The sequence below is a fragment of the Rattus rattus genome, chromosome 14, assembly GCF_011064425.1.
Source record: "Rattus rattus isolate New Zealand chromosome 14, Rrattus_CSIRO_v1, whole genome shotgun sequence".
NCBI classification, from domain to species: domain Eukaryota; kingdom Metazoa; phylum Chordata; class Mammalia; order Rodentia; family Muridae; genus Rattus; species Rattus rattus.
This window is the reverse complement of record NC_046167.1, coordinates 55953811-55968112: the sequence shown is the minus strand read 5'-3', so window position 1 is coordinate 55968112 and position 14302 is coordinate 55953811. Positions and strand designations below refer to the sequence as shown.

Here is a 14302-nt window from a genome sequence, read left to right as displayed (position 1 = left end):
TTATAAATGCTTTCTCTTTGGTTAAAAAGAAAGCAAATAAAAGTCAGTAATAAAAGTAAAAATATGCCATGTCTCTCAAAAAGGAATCCAAGAAACTTGTAACAATTTAGAGAGTAAAATTGAAACAATATGTCCATATTTTTCCCATTGTGGGATTAGCATTCTCTTGAGGCTGCCCATTCCTTACCCAGCCTCCTATCGGTTACATCAAGTCAATGCCTCCGCTGTCTTGGCCAGTGTTACAGTAAAGATAAGCTAAGATGTCCCTTTGACCTAATGATGTCAATACTTTGGGAAACATACCCGGAAGTGGATTAAAATGCCCTGGGTAGTCATTCTTTAGGAGCTTCCATCCTGCCCACCCAAATGGCTGTGCTAATTCACATCCCACCAACACAGTAACAGACTTCCCTGAATAACCTGCAGGCAGCTTACTCCAGTGAGGAGGCTTCTCTCACCCCCACAATTATTTAATGTTTCTGCTTGGCATTTCAGTCCTTTATCAGACATATGGTTTTCAAATGCTCACCTAATCCACAAGTTGTTTCTTCAGGCTTATGAATCTTACGTTCTGAGAAGCTTCCTGACATATGATACCTAGTTGTTCTACCTGCCTTTGTTAAACCAAATCTTTTGTCTAGGAAAGTTCCTTTGGAGCAATGCATATATACATACATATATATATATATATATATATATATATATTTGTGCTCCATTGATCCATTTGTTTGTATTTATACTAAATGGCATCATACTATTTAAGGAATTATGTTTAATTATACTTAACCCTATTTAATTATATTAAATCTTACTTTTAGCAGAAGAAAACTACTGAATTGTTCAGAACAGGAAATTCAGATAAATGCCTCTTCATAACAGATATTTCCTAACAGATTCTTCCAAAAAATTAGTTCCAATTATGGAACCAATTAGACAAAAAGTAATTATGTACTTTTAAATTATATTTTAATTTTAGATGGTTTCAATTAACTATGAGAGACCAACATGCTGAGTCATTAGCATTTGCTTTCCTTTTCCTCCTTTCACTCTTCTATGTCATTTCTTTTATAGTAATTTTTGGTCCTATGTTTATAATCTTTTCAACTCATTTTGTAGTTGTAGCTCTGAAGGACACTCAACTTTATTTTGATGGAGTTTGAGACTCTTAAGTTCCCTGAGATCCTTCATGACTGGGACCTCATGTTGTGTGGCTTCTCCTTCTGCAGCTTGGCTCTGCCTAACATCCTTCAGACACCTGTCTCTCAGCATTATGTGTATAGTGACTGACACTTTTGTCATTACCGTGGAGACATCCGAAGACAGCCTGATTCCCTCAATTTTTTGCTGAGTTGTACTATTTTTGTCTAGATGACCAAGCAATTTTTTTCTTTATTCAAAGTTTAAATTGATTATGAGTTCTTGGTTAGGGGTCTGGGTTAAACCATGGACTACGGATGACTCTCAATGTAGATTCATTGTTCTCTTGATAAATCCAAACGATCTAGAGTGTGGTCATACCTTTTGTTTCATTTTGAGGGTTCTCTATTTTAAGGACACTAGTTACCTTTGTGTTGTGTCATCTGTGCCCTTGAGAGCTCTTGGTGTCTCTCTAATAACATCTGTCTTTTTCATTAATATTTTTTATTATCTCATTTCTCCTCATTGTTGTTTATTTGCTTTTAGCAATACCCGCTCTGTATTTCAGAGCTGGTGATGCATCACTATTTCTGAAATGATATTATTTGGTCATCCATCTGTCCTTTAGGTCAGTGATCTCATTATGGAGTGGGAGAAAATGTTTCATGCTCCTTAGTTTTTTTGTGTGTATGAGTGTTGCTTTTTCTTCCCTCCTTCCTATTTACTAGGTCTCACATTCTTCTGTTTTTACGTCATTTATGCACAGTTCTTCTTTGAGTATGTTATTTGTTCTAGAAGATGAGATCTGGCTCTTCTTACCCTAAGATAAATTTTGTTTCTCCCCAGACCTACAGTTCTTAGGCCAATATACCTTGTGGTTTGCTCTGAAATTCACTGGGAGACTGGGAGCAAGGATGAGCCAAGACTGGACCAAGGGAGATGAGCTGAGGAGAGGAGTCGCCGTTCTTAGTGTGCTTCGTTCTGCTCCTTCTTTTAGGATTCCATCAGTTTCCATGCAGAGCCTTGGCCCCATATAAAGTGTCTCCCATGAGGTCACACTCTTAAGCTTTCTGCCATTTCCATATCATAGTCACAGACTATCTGCCTCTTTTGATATGTGACCCTTTCCCATGCATTTTTAAACAGAATTTGTTTCCACGTCTTTGGTCAGAACAAGATAAAGACGCCATTTTAATTCCAGAATTTAAAAGATAGATGAAGCACTGTTGCACTGTGCTGCTTCAGCAGTCTGGCTTCTGAAGAACCCGAGGTTAGATTGGATTCCGAGCCCTGCTGCTTCCCTGTGCAGCTCACAGTCGACATCTGCTTTTGGCCCTGGGTGTTGGAGTTTCCTGCAGGCTACGTGTACCACTGATGTTACTGGTAGTAACTCTTAGGGGTAGTTTTTCATCTTTCCAGTTCTGTAGGCCTGATGGGATGGAAATTTAACGTTTATTTTTAAATTATTTTATGTGTACAGTGTTTTGTCTGCTTGTGTTTGCGCACCACGGGCAGGCAGTGCTTGCGGAAACCGGAAGAGGGCATTAGACTCACTGGAAGGAGGCTGGAAACGGAACCCTGTGTTCTCGGAGCCATCTCTCCAGCCCCTGGAATAGGAATTTAATGCAGCCATAGTAATGCTAACGAGCAATTCCGGTCTGTCGTCCCAGGTTCAAACTGTATGCTGATAACCAGTGACCCAAAACCATGACATTTGCTTCTGCCCCTGGACTACACCTCGCATGCCCTTGAATCGCCCCTCCAGTATATTTTACTGTCTAGAAGAGGCTATTTTACTTTAACCCTTTTTTCATCTGCCACTGAAGACATATCTCGCGCTGTGTCTGGGCTCCTTAGAAATCAATGTTTTAATTAGAACACAGTAGCTAATCTTGCCGAATGCTAATAAGTGAGAATTGTGATTTATCTAGCAAGGGGGGCAGCACGCAGCATTAACAATTAAAAGGTCTGTAGGGAAGAGGGCTATTTATTTCTTCCTCTTAGCTGGTTGAGTTCAGCTTGATACTATTAGTAGCCTTCTGTTTCATGGTTATCTATCTGAAAATCATACATCAGAGCCACAGTTTAGGGGACTTTTATCTCTGGGATCCATAAACTCTATTTTACTTCTCGAAGATAACGTACCACCTCTCCACAAAGACCAAGCCATACCACAGACACGGTCATAGCAGGCACAAATTTTCTGATATTTAATTCACCTGCAAGGACAAGTGCTGGTCAAGAATAGGTCCTGAAGAGATGGTTGAAGTAAATTCACATCAAAGCCTTGAGCCTGCTGTGGTAGAGGTCTTTAAGAAACTTGAAATGCTTTTATTCTTCTACATTCCACGCACTAAGTACTGACCAGGGGTCTTCATTCTAACCTGACTGGACACAAAGTCAAGGTGGAAATAGCATTTCATTCAGTCCTGAATACCTATATGATAGCCATGCAAAGGTTCCTAAACTTGTCCTATTATCTCATGACATCACAGTTATTCAACTTTAGATGACTTTTTCTAAACTGTTTGAATGGCATCCCTTCTGCCAACCCTCAGATGACAGGACCACCCTCCAACCGAGTCTCCTCTCCTTTGGCCTTCCACTCTACCTGTGTGTGCTTCTGTCTTCATCATCACATCAAACTGCACTCCCATGTGCTTGGCTTCTGCCTCTCCTGAGGGAAAGGCCTTATGCATAATCAATGCCCAATGCCTGCAAGGTTGTTGAAAATAGACCTGATTATTGGATAATCTTGGAGCACCAGCTCTTTATTCAGACTAGCCGGAATTTAGAAAGACATCTTTTCACACATTTAATCTCTACCTCCAAAGAGCTCTTGAAACATTTCAGAATAAGAGTCCCTTTCAGCCCAGTAGGGCAGGCCAAACGAAGAAGTCCAGCAGGCGGCTGAGGACTGATACATAGAAACAGTCTGCATTTGTATCTCTTCTACGGGCTCCATAATCTAATTGCACAGCTTCAGGGCCTGTATTTGGCATCAGTAGGGAATTAATGTCTTCTCATTATCATCCAGGACTGGGAGGAGCTTGATAGTACGCATTTCCGATGAGCTCACAGGACGTCACTACTGATGATTCATGGAGCACACTCACTGTCACAGTCACTGTCGTGCCCGTTATGAGGCAGCACACAATTTGAAAAGAATTTCCACTGTTTCTCACCTGGATGCTGGCTACAATTAAACTGATGAAAGGCTCCATTCCAAGAGGTGTCCACCAGTGTCCAGGAAAAAAAATGCAAACTTCCAGACTTTGTTTGATTTTCTAAACATCAACTGCCTTTGCCCCTGAACATTAAGCATACTAGACGTTTACTCTAGGATCAAGTGCATAGGATTTCCCAAATGTTATAGATTGCCAGTATCAGCTTAAGTCTCCACTATACTAAAATCTCAGACCTCCTAGGTAAATAGGTATATCTTGTAAAATAATTATAAAAGTAGTGGCTGAGATATAATTTAATGGTAAAGTACTTGCCCAGTACCAGGTCTCAGTTTGATCATCAACTCAAATATATATGCATATACATGTATATTAATCACTTTAAACAATCTCTAAAAAATATTTTTATTTTAGATATTGTGTGAATCTGTGTGGCATAAATATATTACTGTATATATACATGTTAGGGGCACACAGGTACGGTAAAACACAAAAGAGGATATCAGATATCCTGCTATGTCTCCTCCTTGAACTGTCGAGATAGGATCTCAAAGAGCTGCAGCCAGCAAGTCCACAATCCTTCTGATTCTGCCTCCTGTAATACTGGCCATTTCCAATTTTCAACATGGGTGCTAGGGATTTGAACTCAAGTCCTTAAGCAGCAAGTGTTCTTATCTACTAAGCCATCGCCCCAGCCTGAAGAGTATTTCTTTAATGAACTTAAACAATCATGTACAGTACCTATGGGAGTCTATTTTCCTATCGACTCTTAATGGTGCCTTTGGCAATTGGTATTAACCTTTGCAGATCATGAGCACCCACTACTTACCACAGAAGTGAAAACTCCTATCATTGACCTTTCATTTGTTAGTTGAATTCACCTTTCACCAACACAAGAGTCCCTCCTAACCTCTCCTCTTGCAGTCTTTGTTCTTTCTTCTCCAAGTCATTCTGGGCCAAACCAAGTACCTGGTATGGATCTTTTTCAACTCAAATTGAGAGGACTCTTCCTACTCACTGTTCAAGTAGGATTGATAACACACTGCTCAGGAGGTAGTCTTGATCATCAGATCTTCCCTTTGCACACTCTGGTCTTGCATCATTACCCTTGGTGATAACATGATCAATTGAACAGAGTTAGGACTCACAGATGGCACTAGAACCCTCAGCTTGTCCCACACCAGTCTTCTAAATGACTTTTTTTTTCACCTCTCATGGTCTCATTTAGGTGAATGCCAAGGATGACGAAGGTGTTCTTGTTGGATCATGGGACAATGTCTATGCCTACGGCATCCCTCCATCAGCCTGGACAGGAAGTGTTGACATTCTACTAGAATACAGAAGCTCGGAAACACCAGTCCGATATGGCCAGTGCTGGGTTTTTGCTGGTGTCTTTAACACATGTAAGTGTCCAATAGAGTAATGATTTTTAACGTAACAGAAATTTCACTTCAGATCACTTTATCTATAAGCTGGCAAGGAGGCTTAATAGCTCCCATTGGCTCTATAGAATTTATGGGTGACTATTCTGGGATGTAGTCAATGCATAATTAAATTGTGCTGGGCCAAATATGCTCACATCTCTCTGACTACAGAATCTTTATGGGAAGAGTGATAGACTGCTTCCTACATGATCCATCATCTGACACCCAGAGTGATGAAGGCTTGGAGGGGCTAAGGAAGGGAGTGGGGAAAGCATGAGCCATTTTAAGCATTCCTTTTAAAGATTAAAGAAAAACCAAAATAATAAAGAATAAGGAAAGATAAATTCTGATTTTTTTCTTGAAGTGTTATATAAATACACTTATTTGTTATTGATGAGATGTTTTGTAAGTTCTTAAAAGCTTGTCCTAGATATGAAAGGAATAGTTAGGTCATCTCATGTTCTCCTTCATCTGTAGTCTAAGGGGAACCTGATCAGTTGGGTATCAATAGCCAATCAACATCTTCACCTCCCCAGCTTAGTCAACCCAATGTCCAACATGCCCAGCAAAACAGATAGGAACGGAATAATTCTCTTCAGTCTTGTGTATCATTTTACCAAATAGCACTTGCCTCCATTGGCCCAGGCAATAGTACAGTTAATTCAGTGGCTATTTTAAAAGGCCATTCATTTCACTATGTCCTCCCTGTCAGTAATGATTTTCATTCACACAGCACTCTTGCCTTGGAGAAACATTAAATTCAAGTCAGAGCGTCCTTTCTGCCTGCTCATTAATAAACAGAGCTTTGCACAGTTAGCATTTTTCAAATAAAATTTTCCAAAAAAAATGAGAGTCGGGCGCTATAGGCTTGGGAAAGGACACATTTTAAAATGAATGTGAGACACCTATTTCAACACAAATTTGTCACAGTCTAGGACCTAGTCCTGTTCCACACAAACAGAAATGACATTTGTGGTGACTTCATATGGCATGGCCTGAATGAACATATTTTCTGAGCCTTTTGACTATATTCATGACTAAATGCATGCTCATTTTCTGGGAGCAGTTTTCTTCTGGGAGGCTGCTCCTGTCAGACAGAAGCCTGAGCTTTCTGGTGGCTGAAGGTTAGAAAGCATTTCTGTTCCTCAGGACTAAAAAAAAAAAAAAAGCCAAGGCAAGGAGAGGAAGCCACTCCCCTAAACTCATCTCAGAAAACCATAAAAAGCCTCAGCCCTTCACACCTGACACTGCCATAACTCAATAGCTTTGGGTTTAGAACCAGATAAAATAGTGAAACCTTGCATCCATGTATGTTATTTGCATAGAGAATGTTCTCTGTGCTTGAGGACAGGCTTTGGTGGCAAATTAAGCAAAGACAGATCTTTACTATAAGGGGATCACAAAGGAAGCAAATCAGAAAGGAAAGTTGGTAGGAGGAGCTGGTACCCCAAAGTCAGTCTTCACATGTCTTAAATTACTTGAGCAAATCCCCTTCGGTAATAATGTGCTCTAATGCCCAGCAATTCACATTAGAATTCACCAGAAATAGAACATGAGTGTCAGTCATTCTGGTGACTAGAGGTGGCAGAGGAATGTAGAAGTGAGAAGCCAGTGGTGGCTGTCACCCTGTTGTTTGGTGCTTGAGGCCAAGTTATTTGAAGGACAGGGCACCGATCTCTACTAAACCCACATTTGTACATCCAAGGTTGTTCTGTTGAAAGGGCTGGATAGTCTTTGTTTTAAAAAATGCTAAATTATTCTGATGGAGAGGGGAAAAAAAGCAAACCAAGTCATTAATCTTAAAATTGTCAGCTGAATTATTTCCAATGAGCCCTGATGTCTGGTGTCTTGGGAGTCAGAAAGGGCACTCGGATTAAGCTTAATCAATAGGTGCATATGGCAAGAGATGCACCCAGGTAATTTATTATCTAACAACTAAAATGACTCATTGCCATCACCCTGCATAGAGTGTGGTGCAGGAGGAATTTTGTCCTGAAGTAGCATGTCCCACTGAGGACCAGCCCTATACAATCCTACCTGGGGATAGGTTTTCTAAAAATTGTGTTTTCAGGAACATGCTCCCTTAAGAGGATCGAATCCCTGCTACTTTGATGAGCTTGTGGGTAGAACTACACAATTAATACAGGGTTATTGGGTTTCTGTTATAAATGATTTTGTTGGCGTCATCTGTTGTTCCAAGAGTCCAACAACACAGTTTCTCTCCAGCCCTCCGGGGACTGAATGAGTCACACTTCCTCGGTGTGGAACATCTGAGAAAGGGGCTTTTTCACATTGGGGAGGAAGAAAGACCCACAGAGGAAAGGATTTTTCACTGTGCTTTGTTATAGGGGTTGTGTCTCATGTGATTGTTGTCCCCTACAGTTTTAAGGTGCCTTGGAATCCCTGCGAGAGTCATTACCAATTACTTCTCAGCCCACGACAATGATGCCAATTTGCAAATGGACATCTTCCTGGAAGAAGATGGAAGCGTGAGCTCCAAACTCACCAAGGATTCAGTGTGGTGAGTTTGACTTGCAATGGCATGGGCTGGTGTCAAGTAAGAGGGCCATTCTTTGTGTACAAAAACACAGATACTGCCAAAGTGTTTTTCTCCTCCATTCTCATAGGCATAAATGTCTTATTTTTACAGAATTTCATTTTAAGTGGTGAATGGGAACTATAATTGGGCAGATAATTTGGGCCCTAGAGATAAAAGCCAGTCATCTATCTGTGAGAGAACAATCATCCAAGCCAACCATGAGCACAGCTAATGTACATGCCTGGGTTGGTTCCCCTATAGCACATGGTGAAAACTATGGTTGATGTGGACTGCAGCCAGCATTCACATCTGCCCACAGTTTCCTATGCACTGGTTTATATGTGCGTACAATCTTACCTGTCCTAGTAGTTTTAATCAGGTGAATGACACAAGATTGCTCATTTGCAGATGAGGAAGCTGAGGCCCAAACAGATTTGTATCACGGTCTCATATCTCATAAACTGGCAATAAATGTCTTCAATTCTTCACCCCACATATTTTTACTTCTGAAGTACAGAATGACTTTTTGAGAATAAGATTAAACTTGGCCTTGACTTTGTGCCCAGCTTTCATTTAGAGATCAAGATGAGGGGAAAAGTGCCATTCCTTCCAAACACCAAGGCCATGCATCTTTTACCCTACAGTGCAGTACCAGAAGCTGGCATCCTACAGGGAGTGTAAGAGCCCAAAGAAGTTGTTGTTTGTGGGGAACCCATCAGTCCAATGTGGCACACTTACATGAGGAAAAACTCTTCTGAGTCCAAATGAAAGGATATTTAGGAAACTATATGTGGAATGAAATTGGGACATAATTTGAGCAGTCACCAGGCATTGAACTGGGTGAAATTTCCCAGACAAAATTGTGTCCTGTGTAGTTGTTCTTCACAAGTCAGAAAGCTAAAACACTGTCAGCTGTAAAACAACCACACAAATGGGGGTAGTGGGAAGGTACAAGTGCATTCTTAAGAGAAATTAAAAGTGAGAAGTGCCTGAAAAAGCTGTATTCTGGGCATGGATTGGCTTTGGGAGTTGCATTAACCCACTAGGACCTGTAAGTGGCCACTGGAGAATGTTGAAAAGGGGAAATGGCTGAAGTGTCCCCAACTCACATCAATAGGTTACTATGAATAAAATATAAAGCCTCTTATTTGAAGAATGAGCTGAGATAGGATGCTGGAGGGCCTTGGCTAGAGAAAGCCTAGCCTGTGGAAACTCAACTGCAATTTAAAGAACCATTTAAACCTGTGGAATTACAGCTCACAGCCCTACCTGTCTGGAATGGCCAAAACAGATCAAAACATCAGCCCCTAAAGACCACTGTTAACGGTAATGGCAGAAAGAGAATGATTTTGTTTTCTCTGCAACATGGCACACACACACACACACACACACACACACACACACACACACACACACACACACACACACGGTCTCCTTATAGAGACGACTTCAGTCTCCTAGCTTCTTGATCCAAATATCTCCATGATAGATTCCATGAGGAACCTGACATATAGTACAATGAATTCCTAAACACAGTTGGTATAAAGTCATAGAGTAGATAGATCTTGTTGCTAACCCATTGGCTTTGACATCTTGTTATGATTTTTGTTCCCTCTCTCTGATACTCCCCTAGCACATAAGACCTTGATCCTAGCCTGGTCTGCAACATCCTAGTGTATACAGTGCCCTGGACTTTTTTACGCTCTCCTGATGAGGCTGGGGTTGGGGGAGTTGGTATAGAGTGACTAGGCATCTCATTGGTAGAGACCTGTGTTACCCCAACTCGGGACATGCCCAGATTCTAAGGACAGGGACAAAAGGTCCCAGTGTCTTGGCTCTACAGAAGGCTAGCTGTGTGACCTTCAGCAAGGCAGAGCTTCTCTGGGCCTCTTTCCTCCTCTAAAGTAGAAATGACAGAAATCCCTATTTCACTCAGTACAGAGCGGAGTGTAGCAGGTGCCTAATGAACACTGGCTGCTGGGATCGCCTTCTTTATTAGATGCGCAGCTGGAGTCTTGGGGAGGCAATATGTTGCCATCCTCCTGAGTACCTTGAGAAACTCAGAAGAGAGGGGTGCCCTGTGTCCTGAGATGACTGATACTTTTGTGACTTTGGGGTATTTTTAAAGAAAAGGCAGACACTTGTGCCTGCACAAACACTGGTGTGCCTTATAAACTATGTGTGTTCTAAGAAGCCAGACCATGTCGAGGACTCTCCTTGCTTGAGGGGTTGATGAAGGCTCTCCAGCACACATTAACCAGATGTGGTCGTCATAGACACACACACACACACACACACACACACACACCCCAAGCTTTGGGTTAAGCTATTATTTGACGATGTTTGGTGTTGAGGAAATGATGCCACTTCTCTGAATTTCCGGGTCCTCAGTATCCTAGCAACTACCATTTCCTAGTGGGGTGATTTTGACAAATAATTAAATGAGACCATCCATGCATTCGAAGCACAGGTTGACTGTGTGCAACCCCCAAACCCAAAATGTGAAATATTACACAAATCCAGAACTCCATATGTACATGTAGAGAATTCCATGTCCCCTCTCATGTGAGACGCACGATCAAAACAGAACATGCTGAAATATGCAGAATCCCCTTCTGAATGTACATGAATGAACTTGACCTATATGTGACACATGGGTCAAGTTCAAGCCTAGATTTGGTTTCCACCTCCAAGAATACCTAGTTATGTATATGCAAATATTCCAAAATACCAAGAGATCTAGGGCAGTCTGGTGCTGGTAGAAGTGTTCTCAGTCTGTACTAAGTAATGGCAGGTCTAATGCTGATTAAAGCCATGCTTGCCAGTAGTAGGAAGAAAGGCTTATCTGGGGCTTGGGATGAGGGACTATTGCTAAGCAGAAGCTCAAGCATAGGTAGAAATGATTGCTGGACATCAGCCAATTACCCGTAGGTCGCCTTGGCCTAGTTGTCTCAAGAAGTTCTGAGGAGCAATCGCTCTCATCCAGCCCCATGGACTTAGCTCCCTCAGTAGGCTCCAATGTTCCCACCAAAGGCTCCTACCCCACCTGACTCCTCACACTTCCATCTCATTGTTCACGCTCTGTCCTAAGCTGATTCGTCCTTTTAGGTCTCAATGACCCAGGACATCTCGCCTCTCAGAATTCAGCCAGGTTTATGAGTGCCCAAATAGGAGGCAGACCAGCAGGGCCGTCCAGAGTGCTAGCTCAGGCATGGACAAGGGGCTGTGACACGACACGGAGGCCAAGAACAGGTAGTTTAGTTTCTACATCCTGTTCAGTGTCTTAGTTCTCCTGTGGTAGATGTCCACCCTTGGGAGTGCCTGTAGGATGTGGAGCATCTATCTGGGAGTCATTGCAGGCAGTTTGCTGAAATGGCTGGCCTAGCATTTCACTGCTGGATTATGGGAATATAAGCCTCTCTAGGAGAGAGAGAGAGAGAGAGAGAGAGAGAGAGAGAGAGAGAGAGAGAGAGTTCATGCTCAGAGGACGTGACAGTTTCTTTGTGCCTTACGAGAGTGTTTGGCCACCTCATTATTTGCAGGTCACGTTGGAGTAGGAAACAATTTTAAAAGACAGAGATGGTGCCACTTACACGGTCATGAAAGGTACTTCACAGCAGGGCTTCCCTCCTGCTTGGTGCAAGTGTTGCCTTGTGTCCCTTGGCTGGAATGGAGGGACAATATTGAGTATTCTGGATGGAAAACTGTGCCCTTCTTGGCTTGTCCCCATCAAAATGACGCTCCCATGAGGGAAATTCTCTCTCTCTCTCTCGCTCTCCCTCTCTCTCCTCTCCCTCTCCCCCCCTCCTCCCCCCTCCCTCTCTCCTCTCCCCCCCCCTCTCTCTCTCTCTCTCTCTCTCTCTCTCTCATGCACTCAGCAACAGGCAGGATATGGAGCAAGTGTAAACGGTTTCTTTCAGAAAAACAGAAAAATACTAATCAAACTGAATAAATATCGCTTTCTCATCCTACAAACCCTTACTGCACATGACAACTGTGTCTAAACCGCAGCACCGGAGGCTACAAGACAAGGTAATGAGGTTGGTTGTTCTCGAGAAGCTCCCTAGTGTTCCCCAGGAGACAACACATGTAGAATACCCTACATAAAATGCAGGGAGGTTCATAATATGCCCTGGGAAGCAGGGAAACCAGAGGGGGAGTTTCGTTCCAAGCCCAAGGAAGCAGGTCTGCTCTCGTGGGAGGTGGTTGTGAACTGAAGGTCATTATCCTTCTGCAAGCATCTGGCTATGCTGTTCAAAGATGGAAAACCCCAGGAAGTGTCCTCAGTCCACAGATGAAACCCAGGGGTGTACATCATTAAAGGTCCAAGGGCTGAACTGAAATGGCCCAGGCATTAGCTGCTTCAGGAACCAGGTAGTCAGGCAGGCAGGGTGGACCGGCATGCAAGGATCGTGGGTTATTATGACCATGGGTATTGAACCTTCAGTCCACTTTCCCTCTGGTTATGTGGCAGCAAGAGCCCTTCTCTTCATGCCTCTAAAAGGGACAATGTCCCCCCAACTCTGCATCTGCAAGAGCAGATAGTTCTTTGATGGCTGGGATGAGACTGAATGACATTACCCAGGGATCACCCGATACCCAGGTATTCTGCTTCCTTGAGGAGAACTCAGCCCTTGCTTTCTGATCTGTATTAGAGGAAGGTGACCATCCTTTCACAGTGTCTCTTAGAGCCAACAGCTTCACTCCCTCCTGGACAGTGGCTCCTCATTGTCCATATTCCAACCCATCACTCCTGCTTCAGTGTTCTCAATGCGCTAGAGGGAAGCAGAGCAGCCCCCAACTTAACCATGGTTTCAGTTACCACCATTGACTTCACAATGAAGTGAAAGCACTTCAGCGTAGTCCAATGATGGTCGTGTGCGTGCTGGAGAAGCTGAGAACCCAACAGTTGCTGAGTCTACGAAGCGGGATGCCTCAGTGGTCTCAGTCTGGCACTGAGTTGTTGTAGAGTTGCTGGTTCCAGTCTGTGTACTGGAAGGCAAAAAATAGCCCTACAGAAACATGTTATTTTATAAGTCAAGCAAGCTCTCCCTCTCTCTCTCTCTCTCTGTCTCTGTCTCTCTCTCTCTCTCTCTCTCTCTCTCTCTCTCTCTCTTTCTCTCCCTCCCTCCCTCTCTCCTCCTCTCCCTCTTTCTCTCTATGAATATACATATATATATATGAATATACATGTCACACACACACACACACACACACACACACACACACACACACTGTGCAAAGCAGTGTGGTTTCATCTCCCTTTAATTACCTGGATAACCTTGACAAGTTGCTCAGCATCTCAAGACCTTTACATCCTCATATGCAAATGTAATACTTCAGTATTAATGAGTTATAGAGGCCTTCCCAGCTTCAAAAATAACTTTATTTTAATAAGTTATGCCGTTCTTCCACCCAGACCTTTCCTGTATAGTTCAGCGTTTCCTGTCACTTGCTTGCATGAAGGCTACAAGCACACACACAGCCAGGCTGTAGCCAGCCTGCTCACGCATAGGCACCGCTGCATGAACTGGCTTCACATCAGTTCCCTGGAGGAACAAAGCAGAGCAGAGGGATCTCCAGAATGAATTGCAATTGGTCAGCCAGCTCCAGGGCATCTAAAACAGGAAAAGGAAAAGGAAAGGAAAACAATCTTTTTTCAATATTTTCTAGAAAGAGCGTTTTTTATCGCCTGTTTCTGACCCCAAATGCAAATCTTTCTGTGCGCTGGAAGTGTTCATCACAAATCGCTGGCAAAGCAGAGGGCTCTGATCTCTCATCCGGAGGCTCATCCTCCCACAGTTCTAATGCCCACTGGCCCCTATGTGATGTTCCACACAACACTGGCATGTCTTTAAAATCGGCTGTAGCGCCTTTACATCAGTTTAGATGTGCCGTATATTCCTGTAGGTTGGACTCTTACACTGCTGAATCATCTTCTGTTTCCATCAATGTGGAAAATGGAGTGGTCTGAAAATAAAATCCAAATAAACTCCTATAGAAGGAAAATCCTGAAT

At 42.8% G+C, this 14302-nt stretch overlaps 1 protein-coding gene across 1 annotated transcript in view; it reads left to right on the top strand.

The window, feature by feature from the left end:
- Positions 1-14302, top strand: part of F13a1 (coagulation factor XIII A chain) — a 209230-nt gene that overhangs the window by 131018 nt on the left and 63910 nt on the right. Inside the window, 2 exon segments of the mRNA XM_032884627.1 lie at positions 5551-5725; positions 8129-8267. Of these exon segments, the coding sequence (XP_032740518.1) occupies positions 5551-5725; positions 8129-8267 (314 nt within the window).